The 24339-nt window shown below is 38.9% G+C and overlaps 2 protein-coding genes across 7 annotated transcripts in view; one reads left to right on the forward strand and one right to left on the reverse strand.

Annotated features, from left to right (window-relative positions):
* Window positions 1-8958, forward strand: part of THOC7 (THO complex subunit 7) — a 21025-nt gene extending 12067 nt beyond the window's left edge. For 3 of the 6 annotated variants that reach the window (XM_061128161.1, XM_061128158.1, XM_061128159.1), the window contains 7 exons: window positions 1723-1840; window positions 2575-2702; window positions 2980-3066; window positions 6120-6177; window positions 7050-7116; window positions 7203-7272; window positions 7885-8955. In XM_061128161.1, the coding sequence (XP_060984144.1) occupies window positions 2594-2702; window positions 2980-3066; window positions 6120-6177; window positions 7050-7116; window positions 7203-7272; window positions 7885-7952 (459 nt within the window). In that variant the 5' untranslated portion in view covers window positions 1723-1840; window positions 2575-2593 and the 3' untranslated portion in view covers window positions 7953-8955. Of the gene's footprint in view, window positions 1-1722; window positions 1879-2574; window positions 2703-2979; window positions 3067-6119; window positions 6178-7049; window positions 7117-7202; window positions 7273-7884 lie in introns of all 6 variants that reach the window. The other 3 variants (XM_061128162.1, XM_061128160.1, XM_061128163.1) reach the window with 3 other exon arrangements.
* On the reverse strand, window positions 4688-22334 carry C24H3orf49 (chromosome 24 C3orf49 homolog). Its single transcript, XM_061128157.1, has 7 exons — window positions 21996-22334; window positions 19722-19905; window positions 17354-17676; window positions 13815-13939; window positions 9854-9967; window positions 9236-9400; window positions 4688-6017 (listed from the first exon to the last, which is right to left on the reverse strand). The coding sequence occupies exons 2-7, from the start codon at window positions 19844-19846 to the stop codon at window positions 5997-5999; spliced, it is 873 nt and encodes a 290-aa protein (XP_060984140.1). The 5' UTR covers window positions 19847-19905; window positions 21996-22334; the 3' UTR covers window positions 4688-5996.
* Between the last annotated feature and the right edge of the window lie 2005 nt (window positions 22335-24339).

Here is a 24339-nt window from a genome sequence, read left to right on the forward strand (position 1 = left end):
ATCCTCTGTAGTACCTCTTATCAGAAATAGCCACTATTACCAGTTTCTTATGAATCCTTCCAAAGATATTTGCTGAATACATAAACACACGTGTGATGGGCACATACATACACAGATGGCCTCCTTGTTTTCTACACAAATGACAGCAAACTATGTGCTTCTCTGTACCTGTGTTATTTTCCTTTTACTTAACACATCTAAGGAGATTTTTATGATATTAATATATACATCCACACTATTTTTTGGCTGAATCTTACTACCTCTTTTTAAAAACATGAGATTCAGCAATTACCAGTTTGTGTTTGTATGTCTGTTTCTTTATTGGCCCCTTGTGAGGCATGTGGGGTCTTAGTTCTCCAACCAGGAATCGAACCCACGCCCCTGCAATGGTAGCATGGAATCTTAACCACTGGGCCGCTGGGGAAGTCCCTGCATATTACTACACTTAACAACTCTTTTGTATTTAGCCAGTCTCTTCCTGGTGAATGTTTAGGTTTGCCATGTTCCTGGGTTGGGAAGATCCCGTGGAGAAGGAAATGGCAACCCACTCCAGTATTCTTGCCTGGGAAATCCCATGGACGGAGGAGCCTGGTGGGCTACAGTCCATGGGGTCACAAAGAGTCGGACACGACTGAGCAACTTCACTTCACTCACTACAAGCAGCACTCTTAAGAACAATCCTTTTACATTTATCTTTGTGCATGGGTGCACATGCATCTATAGGATGATTTCCTAGAACTGGACTAAACGGGTCAAAAAGGTATACGCATTTGGAATATTATCTGATTGTCCAGCTGCCTTGCAAAGAGCACACCACTTACATTCTATCAGTGTATGTAAGTGTGATTTCTCAACACACTTACCATCACTTATTATCAGGTCTTTGATCTTTACCAGTCTGAAAGATGGAGTGATATCTTATTGTGGTTTCAACTTGCACATCTCTTGTTATGATCCAGCATTATCTTGTCCAGGAAGAACACTAGTTCAGGGCTGCCAAGCAAGCCCACTGGGCCCCTACTTGTTACTCAGCATTGTCATCTGCATTGCTTTTCTATTCCTTTTTCTTTTTTTCTTTTCCTTGGAGCAAAAGGGAGACAGACATTTAAAAAAAAAGAAGAAGAAGAAGTCCTCAGGAGGAAAGAAACATTACAGATTGAATTACTAAATCACACCCCCCAAAAAATTCCTTTTTCTCTGACACATCTCATTCTCTTTTTCTAGTCTCCCACTATGTCTTTAAATCTTTTCTCTCTGTTCCTTTTACCAGTACCTTACAGTACTCAACAACATGAATGCTTCAGGCTTTCTTCTGTCTGAACAGGTTTTGCCCAAAAAGTTTCTCCAAGAATTATTGACTTATTTCTCTGGTAGTACCTGAAAATTATTTTTACTCTATAGCCTGGCAGTAAAATGTCAGTTCTGTGAGGGCAAGGCTTTTCCCTGCTATAACTCCCGCCCCTAAAACAGTGCCTGACATGAGACACTTAATAACTTTCCATATATATATATGGAAATTACATTAAAACCTACCTAACATAAAATTGGCCATTTTAATTCTTTTAAGCACAGTATTTTATGTACAGTTCAATGGCATCAAGTACATTTACATTTCAGTAGTTTTCTTCTAGATAAATGAATGTGTAGTGGTGTTGCTTATTTGTCCCTGAAAGTGAACAGGAACCAGACAGTCATTTTAATTCACATTATTCTGTCCTCCAGACGAAGTCATACGGAAGCGTCTCCTAATCGATGGAGATGGTGCTGGAGATGATCGGAGAATTAATCTGCTGGTGAAAAGTTTCATTAAATGGTGCAACTCAGGATCTCAGGAAGAGGGGTATTTCATGTTGCTGCCGATACTATGCTAATGTCCTGGTGTGATTTTTTTTTTTCAGACCATACATATAGTGCTGTCAGTTTTTCATATTTTCACTTATTAACAGAGTCCACAGTAGATTTTTCCAGCCTTCCTTTCAGAGGCTGCTTTTATGTTTATTAAAATGTGCAGAAGGTGCAGTGATAAGAAATGAGGGTTAAATTCAGACTTATTACTTTGGTCCCTTTTAAAAGCAGATAAGTGTTTAGTAAGACAAAATACTTAAATGAAATTTTCTCTTCTTTTTAAACGTACTAATCAAATTGCTGCAAGGTTTTATATATTTGATAAATTTCTAACTTAAAGAGTTTTTTCATCATTTGAATTAGTTTTTCACATAGATAAATAATTATATACAGTGAAAAAATTGAGAACAGAATTGTGACAATAAAAACCATCTTAAAACATTTTTAAAAGGATATTAAGCAAAATTCAACAAATAGTTGTTTGAATTAAACTTATATTGCTAACAGCTACAGTCCCAGCTTTACGTTTGTAACTAATACAGTTTATAAATTCAAGTAAACCACATTTGGAAGAAGAAAACCTAAGGGACAGATATTTCAAATTATTTTAAATAAAGCATATTCTCTCAGAACCTGGCATAATTTACTTAGCAAAGGTGTGCCTGCATTATAATGATTGAGCTGGAAATCCACAAAATCTTTATTCTCTTTCTCTCTCTTTTATGTTAGATACAGCCAGTACCAACGTATGCTGAGCACACTGTCCCAATGTGAATTTTCAATGGGCAAAACTTTGCTGGTATATGATATGAATCTCAGAGAAATGGAAAATTATGAAAAAATTTACAAAGAGATAGGTAAGGAAACAAAGTAATTGTTTCTGTCTGTAATTTTAATTTTTATGGGCTAAGGGAAACAATATTTACTAACATTTTTCTTTGGTTAGTGGTACAATAATAACATTAATAGAAAGAATATATTCTAATATGATATACTTTGAGTTACAGCTGTGTTTTAAATGCCAGCATCTGTTTTATTAGCAAGGAAACTAAATTTAAAAACACATTTTAAAACTGAAAATGGAGATTATACATGTTGTTATAAGTATCTTAAAAAAAAAAACTTTTTATATAGAATGTAGCATTGCTGGAGCCCATGAAAAAATTGCAGAGTGCAAGAAGCAAATTCTTCAAGCAAAACGAATACGAAAAAACCGGCAAGGTAAGGGTTTTGTGGGATGTAGTGTGCAAATACTTCATTACTGACTAGTATTTTCATGCAGCTTTTAACGTGGTGAGATGAAACCTCCAGCTAGAATCAACCTAAATTATAAAAAAGAATTAGGAGACAAACTTAATTCTTTAAAAACTATATTGTTGTTTAAAATAGCAGAGAAGGAAAGCCATGGTTAAAAAAAAAAAGTTGATGGATTGTGTTGATTAAACAAGTATTTTTTTAAGTATTACATATATATATATATATATATATATATATATATATATACACACACACATTTTACTGTCCTCATACCCCTTTGCCTAAATAATGTTATACAAGTACATTAGATTTAGGACTTTGTGTTTTGTGTGTGTTTAATGGAACTACATAAAAAAAAAAAAAAGAAAGAAAGAAAGAATATAAGCCCAGTGACTTTTTTTTATTAAGGACTATGCAAGCAAACATTTACAATCTACCTGGATTTTATTAGAAAAGGAAGGTTAAAGTTTAGTTTTCTTCTCATCTCTTTTGTTCTTAATTAAAGTCTGCCTTATTTTAGTTCATATCAACTAGTTCAAAATAATTTTAATGGCAGAGGCATTGCTCCTCCTATAACATAAGTTGAAAGGAAGATTAAAAATATAATGTAAAGTCACAACTGTGACATATACATGAAAGATATAGAAAATGTTAATAATTATTTTGGAGTTGTGGAGTTTTATCATTTAGGTTTTGTTGTTGTTGTTATTTATATTGAATATGTATTATTTTGTAATCCAAAAATATTTTATTAAAAATCACACTTATATTGAATTAATACATTGTCAACAAACAATTTTACTTTTTAATGAGTTAATTAAGATGATGTTTAATTCCTTATTTTTAAAAGATGGTTTTTTATTTATTTATTTTTTTTTTAAATTTTTATTATTATTATTATTTTTTTTTTCCAGTGGGTTTTGTCATACATTGATATGAATCAGCCATGGATTTACATGTATTCCCAATCCCGATCCCCCCTCCCACCTCCCTCTCCACCCGATTCCTCTGGGTCTTCCCAGTGCACCAGGCCAGAGCACTTGTCTCATGCATCCCACCTGGGCTGGTGATCTGTTTCACCATAGATAGTATACATGCTGTTCTTTTGAAATATCCCACCCTCACATTCTCCCACAAAGTTCAAAAGTCTGTTCTGTATTTCTGTGTCTCTTTTTCTGTTCTGCATATAGGGTTATCGTTATCACCTTTCTAAATTCCATATACATGTGTCAGTATGCTGTAATGTTCTTTATCTTTCTGGCTTACTTCACTCTGTATAAGGGGCTCCAGCTTCATCCATCTCATTAGGACTGGTTCAAATGAATTCTTTTTAATGGCTGAGTAATATTCCATGGTGTATATGTACCACAGCTTCCTTATCCATTCATCTGCTGATGGGCATCTAGGTTGCTTCCATGTCCTGGCTATTATGAACAATGCTGCAATGAACATTGGGGTGCACGTGTCTCTTTCAGATCTGGTTTCCTCAGCGTGTATGCCCAGAAGTGGGATTGCTGGGTCATATGGCAGTTCTATTTCCAGTTTTTTAAGAAATCTCCACACTGTTTTCCATAGCGGCTGTACTAGTTTGCATTCCCACCAACAGTGTAAGAGGGTTCCCTTTTCTCCACACCCTCTCCAGCATTTATTGCTTGTAGACTTTTGGATAGCAGCCATCCTGACTGGCGTGTAATGGTACCTCATTGTGGTTTTGATTTGCATTTCTCTAATAATGAGTGATGTTGAGCATCTTTTCATGTGTTTGTTAGCCATCTGTATGTCTTCTTTGGAGAAATGTCTGTTTAGTTCTTTGGCCCATTTTTTGATTGGGTCATTTATTTTTCTGGAATTGAGCTTCAGGAGTTGCTTGTATATTTTTGAGATTAATCCTTTGGACACCTTATCTTTGACAAAGGAGGCAAGGATATACAATGGAAAAAAGACAACCTCTTTAACAAGTGGTGCTGGGAAAACTGGTCAACCACTTGTAAAAGAATGAAACTAGAACACTTTCTAACACCACACACAAAAATAAACTCAAAATGGATTAAAGATCTAAATGTAAGACCAGAAACTATAAAACTCCTAGAGGAGAACATAGGCAAAACACTCTCCGACATAAATCACAGCAAGATCCTCTATGACCCACCTCCCAGAATATTGGAAATAAAAGCAAAACTAAACAAATGGGACCTAATGAAACTTAAAAGCTTTTGCACTACAAAGGAAACTATAAGTAAGGTGAAAAGACAGCCCTCAGATTGGGAGAAAATAATAGCAAATGAAGAAACAGACAAAAGATGGTTTTTTAATTCAGTCTAAAGTGTATGTGGTCAGGTTGCAGTGGCCAATTTAGAGCAGGATATACCAACTTATTTAAGAACTAATATCAACTGAAAAATCATTAAAAAAAATTTTCAGTGTTTTGGTAGATTAATGAGGCTTTTAAGTAAATGCTGCCATATATCATTTCATAGGAAAAGTTAACAAGAGATACATGATTTATCTTGGAGGTCTTAGTGGAGCAGAAACAAAGTTCCTGAATTATAAATCATTAGATCTTTACCTTTGAAATGAGTGAGAAGTATAATTTTACATTGTCTAAGATTTGAAATTAATTGTAGGATACCTTGTTAATTAATTATGGATCACCTTTTTGGTCTTTGATTTGCTGGGCAAATGATAAGATTCTCTTATGTTCACAATCAGTCTACTTGAACAATAATGACTTAAGTTCACTTTCTGTTATGCTAGCCCCTTGTATTCTACCCAGGTATACGTAAATGGAAAGACAGAGTAGGAGCTAAAATCCTTGTTTGGAACATACTTCTGAAGTCATGACTTGTTGCAGTTATAATCGAATGAAAGGAAGCTGGCAATACTCCGCATATCCTTCAATGTTTCCACTTCTTTATCTATTAGGAAAATAATTAGGAGAGATTTGTGATGTTAGACATTTTGTTTTTATATTCAGGTTCAAAATATCTTATTTTGGCAAGTATTTTTGTATCTTTCAGAATATGATGCACTGGCAAAAGTGATCCAGCATCATCCAGACAGGCATGAGACATTAAAGTAAGTTTAGAGCTTTACTTTGAAAAGAACTAATGTATGTTTACATACTAGTCTACACATTCCATTTCTATGGGAATATATCATATGTTTCAAAAAGTAGGGGTCAACCTTAAAAATTACAGATTCTAATACCTCTTGATTAGATTTTTCCTTCTGCCAACCTTACTGCCTATAGTTCTAAAATAAATGCATGTATGTATCAATACAAAAACATAAATAGAATATGGTCTACTCATGTAGAATACTAAATAGGAGTTATAGAGAATTTGGAAATAAACACTTTCCAAACACCAATTTAAAAAATAATCAGTGAAAAGAAAAACAGAAGATATATATAATGAACTTTAAATTATTACTAAGTTTCTGAAATACATACAGAATAATAATCATTTATAAAAGTTAGAGCCCTCCAAATATTATATACTGATGCTGTATATTATTGAGATACAAATATATGCATAAAAAAGGATTGGTGTAATATAAGGATTGCCTGAATGGATAGTAGAGGAGGGAAAAAGTCCTGGTTCAGAGGACTAGGGGTTAAAGTTCAAAGGGGTAAATGTGCAATTTACCACATTTACCAAAAAAAAAAAAAGTTTTGAATTATGACAAAATGTTAAAAGGGTTTGATATCCTATTGTCAAGTCTTCCTATACTTTAAAATTAATTATCTAAAATTTAATTTTAATGAAAATTAGTACATATTTAGAAGTTAAGGAATCACCCTTAGTTTTAAAAGTCTCATCTTAATGGAGGTTAGAACTCTTTATCCCTTATAATAAATACTATTATTTAGTAACTAAAAAGTTAGATATTAATTATGAATTCTTTTCTCCCAATTAGCAAAATATAACAGTTTCATTTTTTTTCAGAGAACTAGAGGCTCTGGGAAAAGAATTAGAACATCTTTCACATATTAAAGAAAGTGTTGAAGATAAGGTATTTGCATGTGACATGTATTAGTCTTTGTATTCTATATTGGTGTATAGATCATTGTGTATTAATTTTCTTTCTTACTAACACAGCTGGAATTGAGAAGGAAACAGTTTCATGTTCTTCTTAGTACCATCCATGAACTTCAGCAAACACTGGAAAGTAAGTAGCATGACTGTAAAATGAATGTTCCTGTAGATTTTATTTTTTAAAGATTAATTTATTTGACTGCATCAGGGCTTAGTTGCGGCATGCCAACTCTTAGTAGCATCATGAGGGTCTAGTTCCCTAACCAGGGATCAAACCCTGTTCCCCTGCATTGGGAGCACAGAGTCTTAGCCACTGGACCACCGGGGAAGTCCCTATATAGATATTTTAATGACGAGAGGCAACTTTTTTTAAATTGAAGTCTATCACATAAATTTTGCATTTTGATTCAACTAATGTGTGCTTAGTCACTCAGTCACATCCGACTCTTTGCGATCCCATAGACTGTAGCCCACCAGGCTCCCCTGTCCATCTGACCCTCCAGGCAAGAACACTGAAGTGGGCCGCCATTCCCTCCTCCAGGAGTTCAACTAATAACAGCAACCAAAGCTGGACTTTTAAAAACCAAACACCCTTGTGTGGGTCAGTTGCAATCATAGGGTGCCATTTTGCCATTTTTGCTTTAAATATATTCACTTAGAAAGCACAAAAATGTTTTCATATATTCATCAAACATATAGTTTAAGCAAATTTGATTAGAGTTTTATGTTTCTTTCTCAACTGCAGATGATGAAAAGCTCTCAGAGGTAGAAGAAGCTCAAGAAGCAAGCATGGAGACTGATCCTAAACCATAGCCCAAGGAATCACTCTCCATTCCCAAGAATGTTGAAGTAGCAGCGTGATCTCAGTGTGTTTAGAATCTGTTGTGCTCTCGAGATATGTAAAGTTTTGGCAGTGAACTATTTTGCTTTTAAATGTTAATGCAGAGTTCATTCATATTTCTTCACACAAAGGAAGATGACTTCATTATATATTTGTTTTTACTGAAATGTCTTTTTTGTATTTAAAAGGTGGGAAGCAACATCCAAAATAAATGTTGAATAAAATGTTTTCAAGCCAAATATGTTTGTGCTCATTGGCATTCTAGATAGTTTTTAATTGGTAACATTGATTTGCTCACAAAATAAATGGAAGATAGTGAGAAGGTGGCACTTCTGGGATGTACATGAGAAAATGAGTCAGTTTCTGGAAATTGTTACCACTTTTGAAAATGGAGACCATGAACAGGCTCTCAGGAGAGCTGTGAACTTGTGAAATTACGTACAGAATGTTTGTGGTGTATGCTTACTGTGGGAGAGGTTCTATGATAAGAATCACTGGGCTAAGAAGTAATTATAAGATGCAAAGACAATCAATATGTATTACTTTCTAGATCTCTGTCCTTAATACTTGAGATATATGGTTGGTAAATGTTTTGGTAAAACATTTTCTCTCCATTGTTTTCTTCTGTAGGAGTCATTTTCAAGAGTCTTGCAAGAAAGGATTTCATGATCTTTTTATAAATTTAAACTAAGTCTGAATCACATGTACTTTTCTTAAGGATTGAATTATATGTCTAATACTTGCTAGGTTCCATCCTTATCCATTCATTTTAGTTCAGAAACATGACACTTTGCATGAATCATACCTTAATAATGTTACATTTTTGTAATTTTAATAAGAACTCTTCTCTTTAAAAACAAAGGTTTAAAGTTAGCTTAATAGTAGTCACAGTGAAAGTGTCAAAATACCTTTAAGTGCTTCCTCTAATTTCATCTGGCAAATCATGGAAGAAATTTCTTTGTAGAATTGGTATGCCCTGGTAAATATTTCTATTTTCCATTATTAGTAAAAATTATGAAGCAAAAATTTGCTTATATTGACTCAAAATTAAAAATCAATTTTTGTAAAAGGACTATTGGGCCGAATATTTTTATAAGGACTTTGGGCAGAATATTTTTAAACTCACCCCCCACCCCAATTGATTAAGAGAAATTTATTCAGGATTATATACCAAGAGATAAGAATCCCTATGAACATAACTTTTATGGCATCAGAAACAGAATCAGAAGCAGGACCAGGTACATGGGAAACACACATTTTTCAATTTATACTTTCTCATGGTTCGCTTGGACATCCTCTGGAACTGCTTCGAAGACCGAAGAATTTCATCCCCTAGAAACTCACACTGTTGAAGTTCAGCATGTCTTTGGGCCAATAACTTCATGGATTTATCTGTCACTGTTTCTATGAGGTCATCCACCTATGACAGCCCAAGACAAAGAAACGAAGCCATGTGTTAGAAAGCCTTGTCCACACCCCAGGGAGAGCTGTTTTTCCTGAGAGATGAGTTCAGGAACTGGTGGATGTCTGCAAGTCCCAAAGTATTATTCTAATTCAAGTCATAGCAATCAGAGCTTGAAAACATGCATTTACCACCCAGTGCTAAAGACAATCTCATCTCTTCTCAAACCCTCGTGTGTGTGTGTGGCTTCATTTTAAGTGAATTAACTTTACCATTTAGGAGGCACACAGCATCATCCTCCGTGCCCTCAGCGATTCCGTAGCCACTCTCAAACGCCCCCCACTAACAGGATGCCTTCATGCTAATCATTAGTTTCATCCCATAGCCACGCTGTCTAGCCGGGCTGTGCGTTCCGTGGAGCCCAGGCCTCTGATGCTTTTGAAACACAAAGTAAAAACCTTTGTCCACTACCTGCATTTGAAGCTTTCCCACTGTCAAATCTGATTTCTGGAGAATGTTTTCCATGCTGTGCTTCTTTCTTTTAAATATCAGAAAGTGTGGTCTCTTTTTTGATGAATATGGAACCTACCATAAAAATGTAAAAACACATCAGATTAAGAAGTGCCACCATTATTTCTGTGACGGTGCTTCAGTGAACACCCTTACCCTTGCGACATCCTCTTTTAAACTGAATATTTGCCACATAACAACATTGGATTGTAGGCCGTATTCATATTATTCTCCACGCCCCATGCATCTCCTTTGTGCCCAGAGCTCTCTTTGAAGAGATCTATAGGGTGCAGAGAAATGAGATTGTCTGGTTCTGAAAGAATATACAGTGTCAGGAAAAAAAACAGGTCATTCGTAAGGGGAAGAAGAAGAAATTGCCTCTGTAGCCGCTGAGCACAGTCAGAGTGTGGGGCTGTTGTAGACCAGTGCCCCAGAAAGCTCATTATCACTGGATCCAGTTGCTAATCTGGTCTCTTTTCTGCAGGTTTCCTTATTTTCATGGCAGACATGTTTCCAAACATGAAAAAGAAAGCTCTGGGTTCTTTTCATTGCATGCCTGATACCCTTCCCATGGTCCCTGGCTTGCTGGTTACAAGTACCTGTGCTATTAAAACTCATTCCTAGGTCATGGCTCCTGGCTAATATGGCCTTTTTAGTTTTACTAGGTTCACTCTTCCTTCCCCTTGTGTTTAGTAATTACCATGAGGACTACTGTGAGACCTACACAAAGTGGGATGTGCAATCACATTTGGGTCTTGCCCTTTGCCCGAGTTTACAAATGAGTCTGTGGAACCTCTGCCCTGCCCTGACGGCTCCTGCGTGCATGCTCAGTCACTCAATCGTGTCTGACTCTTTTGTGACCCCATGGGCTATAGCCTGCCAGGCTCCTCTGTCCTTGGGACTTCCCAGGCAAAAATACTGGAGTGGGTTGCTGTTCCTCCTCCAGGGGTTGTTCCCAACCCAGGGATGGAACTTGCATCTCCTGTGTTGCCAGGCAGATTTATCGCTGAGCCACCCGAGAAGCCCTGCCAGCTCGCCCCGGCTCCAACATCATTTGCAGAAGCTTCCCCAACCTAACGAGAGCACAACTCCTCTTGTTTCTCTCTCATAAAACCCAGTGGTTTGGTTTTTTTTCCTACTAAGCACTTAACTTGGTAATTACTTAAGTTATTTCTGTGTGTTGAATACCGTTATTAAAAAGTCAAATGTCTTGAAGGGTCAGGCAGGTTTTGAAAAACAGGCTCAGTTGGGGCTGGCATGGACTGGAGAGAACGGGCCCCCTGCAAAGGGGGTGGCCTCTGTGTAGCTCCTGCTGTTGCTGGGGGGACTGCAAGCTCCATGTTGCCAAATCCTCTTATTTTTCAAAAGGAAGTTGAAAATCCAGACTTTTGTTTGAACAATTCTAATTTCGAAACGTGGACAACTGATTCAAACATATGAGAACATAGGAGAGCATATGAGAACATTCTGAGAGCTATCACCTAGAGCCAGACATCCTGGAATGTGAAGTCAAGTGATCCTCAGAAAGCATCACTACGAACAAAGCTAGTGGATGTGATGGAATTCCGGTTGAGCTATTTCAAATCCTGAAAGATGATGCTGTGAAAGTGCTGCACTCAATATGCCAGCAAATTTGGAAAACTCAGCAGTGGCCACAGGACTGGAAAAAGTCAGTTTTCATTCCAATCCCTAAGAAAGGCAATCCCTTTCTTAGGCAAAGAATGCTCAAACTACCGCACAATTGCACTCACACGCTAGTAAAGTAATGCTCAAAATTCTCCAAGCCAGGCTTCAGCAATACGTGAACCGAGAACTTCCATATGTTCAAGCTGGTTTTAGAAAAGGCAGAGGAACCAGAGATCAAATTGCCAATATCCGCTGGATCATCGAAAAAGCAAGGGAGTTCCAGAAAAACATTTATTTCTGCTTTATTGACTACGCCAAAGCCTTCGACTGTGTGGATCACAATAAACTGTGGAAAATTCTGAAGGAGATGGGAATACCAGACCACCTGACCTGCCTCTTGAGAAACCTGTATGCAGATCAGGAAGCAACAGTTAGAACTGGACATGGAACAACACACTGGTTCCAAATAGGAAAAGGAGTACGTCAAGGCTGTATATTGTTACCCTGCTTATTTAACTTGTATGCAGAGTACATCATGAGAAACACTGGTCTGGAAGAAGCACAAGCTGGAATCAAGATTGCCGGGAGAAATATCAATAACCTCAGATATGCAGATGACACCACCCTTATGGCAGAGAGTGAAGAGGAACTAAAAAGCCTCTTAATGAAAGTGAAAGAAGAGAGTGAAAAAGTTGGCTTAAAGCTCAACATTCAGAAAATTAAGATCATGGCATCTGGTCCCATCACCTCATGGGAAATAGATGGGGAGACAGTGGAAACAGTGTCAGACTTTATTTTTTTGGGCTCCAAAATCACTGCAGATGGTGATTACAGCCAGGAAATTAAAAGACACTTACTCCTTGGAAGGAAAGTTATGACCAACCTAGACAACATATTAAAAAGCAGAGACATTACTTTGCCAACAAAGGTCCGTCTGGTCAAGGCTATGGTTTTTCCAGTGGTCATGTATGGATGTGAGAGTTGGACGGTGAAGAAAGCTGAGCACCGAAAAATTGATGCTTTTCAACTGCGGTGTTGGAGGAGACTCTTGAGAGTCCCTTGGACTGCAAGGAGATCAAACCAGTCCTTCCTGAAGGAGCTAAGTCCTGGGTGTTCATTGGAAGGACTGATGCTGAAGCTGAAACTCCAGTACTTTGGCCACCTAATGCAAAGAGTTGACTCGCTGGAAAAGACCCTGATGCTGGGAGGGATTGGGGGCAGGAGGAGATGGGGACAACAGAGGATGAGATGGCTGGATGGCATCACCGACTCAATGGGCATGAGTTTGAGTACACTCCGGGAGTTTGTGATGGACAGGGAGGCCTGGCGTGCTGCGATTCATGGGGTCGAAAAGAGTCGGACACGACGGAGCGACTGAACTGACTGATTGCTATCTACTTTATAGGGCTGTTGTAAGAAATACCTGAGTTGATATTTTTAAAGCACTTAGAAGAGGGTTTGGAACATAGTCAGCTTTAATAAATGCTTATTATGTCTAAAAAAAATAATACTTCAGATTCTATTGAAAAATAGCATGGGCAATTTAGGCACAAACTTGATCTAAGTACAGATAAGTACAAGCCTTGGGTTGGAGTGTCCTGGATCATCAAGTGCTGCACCATCTATAATATACACACGTTCTATTTGTATGTTAATTTCAATTATAATGAAATGAAATTTAAAATTCAATTCCTCAGTTGTACCGCCACATCAGCTGGGAAAGACTGATGGCAAAAGGAGAAGGGGGTGACAGAGGATGAGATGGTTATGTAGCATCATGGGCTCAATGGACATAAATTTGAGCAATCTCCCGGAGACAGTGAAGGACAGAGGAGCCTGGCATGCTGCAGTCCGTAAGTTTGTAAAGAGTCGGACACGACTGAGGGACTGAACAACAACTGGCCATATGCAAAGGCTTAAAAGTACACATGCTAATGGCTACTGTTTTGGACAAATGTTTGCATCCTTGCAGAAATTCTGTGGGGTTGGTCTGGAGAATATCTCTCCACAGAGCATGCATGATATGCCAGATGCTAATATACCAACTTGATATTTGAACAGCTGACCAAGTCAATATAAAGCAGCAAACCCTACTGTTGCCCAGATTATAGCAGAAGCTGAACCACTCGGGCTCAGAAGTAGAGGAATCAGACCTGGCAAGTCCACTTGTGCCCTGAATTCTAGGAGTGGAGACACAAAAGGCAGCTTTAAATGGGAGAGAACTTGGTTTTCACAACAGCCCTGAACATTGACTTCTGTGTAAGTCTTTAGGTGCAAGTTTGTTTCTGCATTTTACCTTTTGCATTCCTGGAGGAAGTGATGCCACAGATAAACGCTTGGTGGTTCTCCTGGCTCGGAGGAGTGTATTTCTTTGGGTTATCGCCTCTGTCTCTGCTTCAACAACGTCAAGTTGTATAGTTGCTTAGAGGGAGTGAGGGGGGTAGAAAACAGACAATCTTGAAGGATCACAATAATAAACATATGCCTGCTATTAGAAAGTCTCCTGAAAAGCAAGCATCACATGCGATTTCAGTGGCTTTTTTTCTCTGGGGTTAAAATTGAAAATGGACTTGCTTTGCTGAATCTCACACTTTCTCTTGAACACTTGACCCTTTCTTCTGGTCATGACCTCCACAGTCACCAACCCATCTTGACAAGGTAGTTGATAACTGTTTTTGAGACTTCACTTTTGCCCTCTGTTGCTCTTCCCTGTAACTCTTGTGGAATTAGGAAAAGCACCCTCTAACATACAAGACAACCCAATGACTGTTTGCTGTTGACGAAGACAAGTTTAAGTGTATTCTGCAGCAAAGTGGCTCAAGGCTCAGTCATTCACATACCATCTTAATAGTGTTTCCCACATTCTAGGAGCCCTGTGAATCCTAGAGTCCTTAATATTTTCCTCTATCAGTTCAATTCTTGGGACTTCTCTGGTGGTCCAGTGTTAGGAGCCCTCACTGCCAATGCAGGTGGTGGTTCGGGTTCTATCCCTGGTCAGGGATCTAAGATCCTACAGGCTATGTGGCACGGCCAAAAGATAAGGGAAAAAAGCATCCTCATAAAAAAAAAAATCAGTTCTTGACACAATAAACATACTTATAAAGGAAACTTAAAACACTATCATAAATCAAAAACCAGTATCATAAATATAGACACTGAGACTAGGATGGTAAAACCAAAATCATGTTATTGCCAACAGAAGGCAGTAAACTTGAGGTTACTCTCTGTTTTATTAAGATAGAAAAAGGGAAGGAGATGAGACTTTTTCCTTGATGTAGGGAAAGGGGTCACAAAAGGCACTGAGAAAAGCGGGGTGTGCAGCGTGGTCTGTCTCGGAGTTTTCATGCTGTGCACAGCACCTAAGATCAATTTCATCTGCTTCGGGTCACTTGAAGACTGCATTGAGGAACCATGGCTCCTCAACTCAGGGGCTGGTGGCTCTACCTTCAAAGCGGATGCTCATCCCAGGGATGCTTCTTTCTCCCCCACCCTACACTGTCAGCTCTTGTCCAAATCTTGCAACTCCTGCCAGTGAACATTCTCTTCCACCTCACCACCCCCAGCTAATATTATCCGTTGCCTTGGATGAATGCAAGAGCCTGTTTATCATTCCTCCTGCATCAGATCTTACCCTCCTCCAATCCAGTCTCTACCCTGCGGTCTGAGCTACCTTTAAAAAACGCCCTTCAAATCATATAAATCCCCAGCTTGAAAATATCTTATCACCCTTAGGAAAGGTTAAAATTTCTTAACATGGTTTACAAACACACTTATCGCCTTATTCAGCAGACTCTTCGCTGGCTGGATTACCTTCAGGCCTTAATTATGCCCAGTGCTCTCTTGACGTTGGGACTTGAACATGCTCTGCCCTCTTCCTGGAAAACTGTTCTCACCACTTTTTCCTTATCTAACTCTAGTTCTTCAGATCTCATCTGAGATGTCCATTCTTTAGCGAGGCTTTCTCGAGCCCCCTCCTCTAAAGCCAGCATTCATGACGTGTACCCACCCTATCCTGTGCTTCTTCTTTGCATCAGAGGTAAATATCTGCATGACATTGAAATGCCCCTCCATGCCCTCTGTAACGCAAGGAGGGTAGAGACCACGCCTGTACTGTCTGCTGCTCTATCCCTTCAGCATGCCTGCCACATAATAAGTATTTACTACATATTTGTTTTATAGCCTAATGAGGATCAACAGGGATGAGCAACTGTCTTTCAGCCACAGTTGAGAATCAGAATGTTCGAGCTGCAGCCTGAAAGATGGGCAAGTTTTTGGAGAAATCTTAGTGTAGAGATTTGTTATTTGAGCTATGATAAAAATAAGCCAATGCATGGGATGTGGTGGAAGGTTCTGGTCCTCTGTTTTCTGCTGGCCTCTTCAACTCCAGCCCCGTCAGTAGAGAAGTGTGTCCTCTTTGTTGTTTTCAATAGAAACAGGCAGGTCAATCTATATCAGGTAATTGCTAGATGCTTGGATGCTTGTATTAGTTGTGTTTTTCCAGAAGAGAGAGTTTGTTTGAAAGGGCAATGTGTCAGCTGCAGGCCATCAGTTTTCGTTTTTTTCTGGAAAAAGTATCTACCAGGTATGCAGCCTTATCATGATGTGAAATTTGAAGATATGTGTGAATCACCTACATATGCATAAGTATTCTATATGTTTCTGAATGCTGTACTGTGAAGGGCACTAGAAACATACAAAGGGTATTTATGGCACTGAAGCTCTTCTGTATGGTATTGTAATGAGAGAGAAATTACATGGCGAGTTTTTCAAACCCACGGAACTGTGTGGGGCAAACACTGAATCCTAATGTAAACTACGGTGGTTGTTTACTCGCTAAGTTGTGTCCAACTCTTTTGACACCATGGACGGTAGCCTGCCAGACTCCTCTGTCCATGGGATTCTCCAGGCAAGAATAGTGGGAGTGGATTGCCATTTCTTCTCCAAGTTAGGGATCTAACCTGGGTCTCCTGCATCACAGGTGGATTCTTTACCAACCTAGCCACCAGGGAAGTCCAGCGTAAACTGTGGACTAGTGTTAATAATAATATGTTAACATGGGCTCATCAACTAACAAGTATACGGTACTAAGGCAACAAGTGCATAATAGAGGAAACTGTGGGGTAAGGAGAGGAGGGTATAGAGGAAATTTCTGTATTTTCTACTCAATTTTTCCAGTTTACCTAAAATTGCTCTACAAAAAAGTCTATCAATTTTAAAAAGGAGAATGCAATTAGTAGTCATCACTTACATGACCCCTCCCCCACCAAACATCATTACCCTGTCACAAAAGAAATTGTCAACAGTTCAAACGCCAATTCTTCACAAAGTATGTGGGAAGTAGATATAATAAAATAAAATTTCCTTTACAACTTACCAATCATACATTTTTAAAATGGAATTCTCACCACAACTTTGTCTGTTGGAAGCAGCCATTTGAAAATCTGCCTCACTTCTCCAGAAATAAAACCAGAAAATCCCACTTTGGTTTGATTTTCTAATATACGTGTATGTATACATGCATATATATACACCTATGTACACATCTAATATTTAAATGAAAAGTAGTTTTAGACTGATGAGACCACTGACTAACTGGACTGGGACTGACCTCAAATGTAATCTAATTCAGAGCTTATGAAGATGTATACACACACACACGTCACCTGGGGATCTTTCTAAAAGGCAGATTCTGACTCAGTAGCCCTGGGTGGGGCCTTAACTTCTGCATTTCAGACAAGCTCCCCAGAAATGCTATTCTGTGGGTAACAACAAAAGCTGTCCTATTTCATTTTCTCTCTTGGCCTTGACACTGGACCGTATGTTGACTTGGATTACCATTCTGGGAGAGCTTTCTCATTCTTGGTTTGGTAAATAACTTGGGTGGTGGAAGCTCCTTGACAATTCTAGGAAGAAGGCTCTGCGTATTTGGAAGGAGGGTTTCCTTGTGGTTAGGGGCACCCTCTTCGTTGACACTTGCTGGCTTGCTTCTGTACGTGTGTGACAGCATCCTCCCCGAAACAGTCTTCACTTTCCTCACCAAATTTTTCTTCTGATTTTGCTGGCTCTTGTGAAATTCCATGTCACTATCACTGGATGACTCCTCTTTAGGGACCAATACATTTTGTTTTACTAAGTTGGTAGACACAGCTCTATGCCATCTGAACAAAGGAAAAATAATTTGTGTCAAGGAAATTGAAAAGTTAAAAATGAAACATTGCAATCATGAAAATCAACTGCAAATGTGAACAAATTATACAGTTCAAAAAAAGAAAACTAAAGACGAAGCATCAAATCCAAAGCAACTACTTGATATTTTGTTGCTGAACTCTAGAAGTGCATTCTGGCCACTATCTCATTTAATCCTCAGGGCTGGTAGTTTATATTATTATCTTCAGTTTACTAATGAGTAAGCTGAGACACAGAGATATTAATTTAATTGATGGAGCACAGAATGCAGATTTTAATCTTGGTTTGTGACTGTTAGAATATATTACCTCATATTGGCAAATTGGTGATCTCATTTCAATCATGGTTTGAGATATTTTTTTGCTGGACTTCAAAATGTGGTTCCAAATGTGATGAGACATGAGAGTGTCTGCTAGGGTAGTTAATAAAAAACATATTCTTCAAGGTCCTATAAATGCTCCATTTTATGCAGAATACTGATTTAGAGAGAGCAATTATAAATGCATATTTCCAAAATTCCAAATAAATAATATCTTCATCATTTCAGTAATAAAATAGGTAATACTTCTTAGTAGACTTTTATGTGCTAAACACTCATCTAAGTTCTTTCATATGTATTACATATTTTAATCCTCCTACTATCATCTCCATTTTACAAATGAGGAAATTAAAACTTGGAAAGCTTAAATAATTTATGCCCAGATAATCTGACCCCAAAGTCTATTCTGTTAGCTTCTGTGCTAAGTGAGTATCACACGTTCCATGATACCCTCATTTACCTAATATTCTTCCTTGATTAACTACTTTGATGTTAGTTTCATCCAAAGCAATGATATCCATAAAATTCCAGGGATTTTTAAAAATTAGTCTTCTATTTCGAGATAAAAAATCATTTATGGGCTAGGACTAATCTCCCATGGACCCCTAAGAGAACTTTTAATAAAACCATCAGTTTCTACTACCATAAATACACACACACATGGGAGTACAATGTAGGAGGCTCAGGAACCCCCAAGGTCATCCACGCAACCCCCATCAAGTAAAAAGCCCAGCTCTAAGCAGTTTCTGAATCTCCAAGATGCATCTCCTAGTCCCATCCCCCCATCCTCATTCCCAATCTATTTATAACATAATTAATAAGATGATTTTGCTCCAAAGCCTAGGAATAGAACTGCTACCGTTAACCTTTTAAGTATCTTGGTTGGTTGTGAATTTATTTGGTTGTATTGCCTCTCTTTTTAACCCCTATTTTTATATTGGAAGTGGAAATCTCTGCAAAATTTCATTTTGCCCATGGAAGTTCAGAAGTCCGGTCTTTGATACTTTAGGTCTCATGAAGACGACTCTTTACTACCTATCTGAGCTATTGCTCATGAATTTGGTAAGGAAGAATACTCTCCAAATTGGAAAATAATCATCTCACTGCCTTTCCAAATTAAAATGTATTACATTTGGAGTATTCCATGCTTGTCTTCATGGTTTTGCCACTGGCAAGAAATATGAGGTATAAGACAGTTTTTAGGTTACATTAAAGAGCATGTACATGGGTAAAATATAATTAGTACACATTACAACAGCCCAAATTGCTGGAAAGGGGAATGGAGAGAGCACTGATCATGGACTTATTTTGAAAAATGCACTATTCGTTTTTCAAAATAATAGTATTTGCTGTCTAAAACTGTGAGATTGAAATATCAACTTAGTATCTATGAATTTTAATATCATATGTGACAATAAATCTCAAGTTCAGGTAGAAAGGCAAGGTTTTCCCATTACAGTGAAGACTTTTCTGATCACAAAACGAAGCTTCCATCGTGGCACTAGATTCCCTGATCCAATGTATATATGCTGTCTATGTATGCTGTCTCTGCTCCCTCTAATCCACAGGGAGCCTTCATTTCTAAATGCAGTGCTTAAAAACATGCTACTTTTTTCTGATCAGCACAGTGAATATTGTTTAACGCAAAATCCAAAGCATCTCACTCAAGAGAGAAGAAAATGAATCCCTGTTTCCTACCTTTCAATCTCTTTCCTTTGGAAGGAGCCGCTTCTCTTTCCGGGCTGCTGAAATCTTCGGTACTGGCCAGCTCTTTCGTAAGCACCCTTAAAGCGCTCTGGAGTATACAGGTGAGGGTGGCCCATTGCTGTCAACCTCACCTGCAGTAGTTGTTGTTAATTTCTTTAGCTCTTAGGCTCACAAACTACAAAACAAAATCATCCAGTGACTGAGGCACTTTTAACTCCAGGGCTGTTTGGGGGTAAAGTATGTAGGAAAATTTTTGGAATTGCTTCCTTATTCCCTTCCAGGTGTTACACACATCATTTGTGGGACTGGCCCTGTTTACCACTTTACAGAGGTCATCATTGATGCAGTTGACAGAGCAGTGGGAAATTCCCAGTCATGTTGCAGACTCCAGGGCAAGGCAGATGTGAATAGGTGACCTGCTTGTCTAACCACTGCCATTTGGGTTGGTAATAAAGTAATCACACACCAACTGATTATCACATTCAAATATGCACGTCTGCATTCCAAAGAGGGAAGAACCGAGACCACCGACACTAATTCCAGTGACCCCAGCTTTTGTTAGATCTTTCATGTGGAACTGATGAATGCTCTCCGTCCAGTTTTTATTTGGCTTTCTCACAGTACACCCCTTGGGCTATTTTGTAGTGATCTCTCAAAACACGCAGCTGAGAAAGTTGGGCCCACCCCTCCCTTTTGACATTTGGTTTATTTCCTGGAGGAGAGCAAATTCTTGCTGGGTTGGAACTTCTCACCACAAGGTGGCAGCAGACACTAGGGTTTATTCCCATCCCTTTCTGGCGCTTTGAGTTTTTCAGTCTGAACTAACTAGACTCAAAGAAGGAAAACTCCAGAAAAGTGTTGGGGGATATAATGATTATTGTTTTCTGTGTTTGTACTCATCAGTCATCTGCAGCGGGACTCTCAAACTTTCATGTGTACACAAATTACCTGGGGATCTTGTTAAAATGCAGATTTTGTTGCAGCAGTTCTGCCTGATGAGGTCATTGGGCCAGAGAGCTCAACAAAATAAAAAAGGGTTACTTGCATGAGGATTTGTCTGCTCCTGGCAGATTAATCAGCAGGCACCAGAGCCCTGAGGTGGAAGGAGTCTGATGTCTTTGAAAACATAGCCAGGGTGGCTGCATTGAAGAGGCAATGTATGTGATAAGCTGGAGAGATAGGCAGGGCCAAGCCGGCTGGATCCTACAGAACAACTGAAAGTTGTACCATTATTTTGGATCTTCAGAATAATAGAAAGCTATGAGGGTTTTTTAATCATTAAAATTAAAGACAAATTAAAACATTTTAAAGCGTGGTAAAATATATATTATATGCTGCTTCTGCTAAGTCACTTCAGTCGTGTCCAATTTTGAGCGACCCCATAGACGGCAGCCCACCAGGCTCCTCCATCCCTGGGATTCTCCAGGCAAGAACACTGGAGTGGGTTGCCATTTCCTTCTCCAATGTATTATATACAATTTACCATTTTTAAGTGTGTTCATATTGTTGTGCAACCATCATCACCAGCATCTTCAGAACTTTATCTTGCAAAATTGAAATTGAAAACCCATTAAACAATAACCCCTAATAACTTTTCTGTCTCTATGAGTTGTTCTTAATTGGAAAAAATATCTTGGAAGAAGTCACTACGTAAGGTGACAAAATTCCAAAAATGAATTACCGTGAAAATATATATCCCAATTTCTTTGTACAGTAGTGAGAAAAATCTGCAGTACAGAAGAAGAGTGGAAAAGAAATAGGAAGGGTTAAGGAGAAGGGTATGAGGGTGAACAGTATTTTAATGCAAGCCCAGAAGTTAAGTAGAAAGCCTGTAGCTGTTTATGCTTTATTCATCCAACCTGTACATTAGGTAACTGAAGAGCAAAAATAAAGCCAAATGAGAATTCTGTTTTGTTTGGGGGTAAATTTCAAAACTTTAGATTTCTGAATTGAATTAAGAACCAACTCTTTTTAGTTCTTGGGATAATGACTGAATTCAACAGCTCTCAACAATGAAAAAAATGTTATTGCTACATCCAGTCCAAGAGATGGCTGCACTCTCTCTCTATGAATTTGATGAAACTTTTTGAGGAGTGATGCTGAAACCCAGACTCTGTGTACCAATGCTGAATTGAATCTCAGAGACAGAATTTTGGGTGAGCTGGGAGAGAAGGGCTCTCTATTGCTTTGCCCAGCAAAGGAGGCCATAGCAAGCTGGTACCCATTAGACTGTCCCACCCTAGAGTGGGTAGAAAGGGGTCTTACAATGTTAAAGCAACAGGGCATGATCAGCTCCTGGACATTCCTCTGAACGTTGGGTGGTGAGGTAACTGGGAGTCAGCATCATCAACCTTCTGGTTCCAACCGGTCTGGGGTCTACGTGCTTGGAGGCAGCATACAATTACCTTCTTCCACTTGGTGGAGATTTCTGTACCTGCAAAACAGTTCAAAAGATTAAGCTGAGAATATTATCGATAGTCCTTGGGGAAGAAATGAAGGTCCCTGACTTTGTTTAATGGCTAAAGTATTATTATTTTGTCTGGCTTGATTGGCTTCCTTTCTTTCTGCATTTTTCTCACTTCTGTGATTAAACTTACTCTTTGACTAAAGCTTTTCTACAGACAAAAGGCAGGTGGAGGATGTGGCTTGGGGACTATTCTGGGAAGGCCTCAGAGGGTCCTGCTGGGTTACAGGAGCTAGTCAATATGTATTTATTCTGTGCAATGAGAATCCAGCGTTGAACAAAACAACTGGAACCCCTGTCTAAGATTTACACTCTAGGGGAGGGCACAGATTCCAACCTTGTTAGTAAGCTGATACAGCGTTCAGACACCGATAAGGAATGCTAGGAAAAAACTAGGAAAACACTGTAGCAAGTGAGTGTTTCTACCAGGGCGATCAAAAAAGACCTCTCAAGGAAGTGATAGTCGAGGTGAGACATTTCACATTGGAAAGGACATAAACTGTGGTAAGATCTGTGTTCTAAAGCAAAGTATTCCAAAGATGAGAAATGACCAGAGCGAAAGTTCTGAGGTGGCTGGGCATTAGGTCAGATTAGAGGGCAGGATGGAGACCACAGTGGTGGGAATACAGGTGACAAAGGAAGGCAACGTTATGTTTGTGTTCTTAAAAAGATTGCTGGGGCTTCCCTGGCCGTCCACAGTGGTTAAGACTCGGAACTTTCAAGGCAAAGGTGCGAATTTGATCCCTTGTTGGGGAACTGAGATTCTGTCTGCTATGTGGCATGGCCAGGAAGTTAAAGAAAAAAAAAAAAGAAGAAGAAGAAGAAGAAAGAAAAGATTGCTGTGTGCCACTTGCAATGCGCACTGGAAAAAAATGTGACGGCTGAAGAGGCAATTGATCCAGGATGGAGACGCTGGTGGTGAGGCATAGAGTGAGACAGATGTGCAGAGATTCAGGGAATATTTAGGAAGTATCACACTGAAATGAACTCAGTGTCAAGGGGTGGTGAGTAGACAGCGAGAAAAACTAGACTGGGAAGTTAGCTTGTTGCAGTAGCTCAAGTCTGAGACAGGAGTGGCTTTTTTAAAAAATTTTTTGGCTGTGCGGTGCTGCATGTGGGATCGACAGTTCCCCACCCAGCGGTTGAACCTGCATCCCCTGCCTTGGAAGCATGGAGTCTGAACCACTAGACTGCCAGGTAAGTTCCTGGAGTGGCTTAACTAAATAGGGGTAATGGAGATAGAGAGAAGTGCACTGATTCAAGAGCCCCCCGTAAGTCTACTTTTCTTTCCAACCCTCCTTGGGATATGGTTTGGCATCAAACCCGTAGGCTCACTCCCTGGACATTGGTAAATGTCCTTTTCAAAAGCCAGAGCAGGGCAAAGCCTGGTCAAAACATAATCTCCCTTGTTCTTAACATTATCCTTCTATTCTATCCTTCTAACAGATCTGAGATCACAAAATCCTATTTAGGTAACCATAACAACAGTTGCAAATGAGAATGCTTGGGTGGCCAGGCAGGTAAATGTGAGAAGCTGCAGGGTGTAGCAAAGAGGGGAGTCAACTTTGGTAAACCATGGAATGCTGGACCAATCAAATGTTAATGAACTTCAAATTGTTAAGGCTCTTCCAGCATGTAAAAATGTGGTCTGCAAGTCCTATTTAGCTTGTGGATCACCTATTTGCTGACTTCAAAGGCCTTTTTATGTAAACTCTCCATTCAGTCAGGCAGATCTTTCCTATCTGTGGTCCCAAAGCTGATTCCCATCCTCCTCCAAGTTTTTGTTTCTCCCCCTCCAAGCTTAACTTAAATGTATTACCTTGCATTCTATTGCCTTTGGGCTAGTTATTACATTGTTTTTGCATCTCATCTCTATCTGGTTTCGTACTAACCTTACCTATGAATGCGTAAGTTCTCAAAAACTTGGTAAGCAGAGATTTCAGGTCTTACTTCAAATTTGGGAGTAATAAACACATAGACTTTTGAGAGTCTCTTGGACAGCAAAGAGATCAAACCAGTCCATCCTAAAGGAAATCAGTCCTGAATATTCATTGGAAGGACTGATGCTGAAGCTGAAGCTCCAGTACTTTGGCCACCTGATGAGAAGAACTGACTCATTTGAAAAGACCCTGATGCTGGGAAAGA

Source organism: Dama dama, chromosome 24 (assembly GCF_033118175.1).
Source record: "Dama dama isolate Ldn47 chromosome 24, ASM3311817v1, whole genome shotgun sequence".
Taxonomy (NCBI): domain Eukaryota; kingdom Metazoa; phylum Chordata; class Mammalia; order Artiodactyla; family Cervidae; genus Dama; species Dama dama.

Bases quoted from the DNA above. Each gene is read 5' to 3' on its own strand.
- C24H3orf49 (XM_061128157.1), bottom strand. From the start codon at position 19,846: ATGGGCCACCCTCACCTGTATACTCCAGAGCGCTTTAAGGGTGCTTAC. The intron at 9,401-9,853 runs GTAGTGGACAAA...GGGCTGTCATAG, and splicing joins TGGGAAAGCTTCAAATGCAG to GTGGATGACCTCATAGAAAC. The intron at 6,018-9,235 runs GTGTGTTTCCCA...TTTTCCTAATAG, and splicing joins GAAAGTATAAATTGAAAAAT to ATAAAGAAGTGGAAACATTG.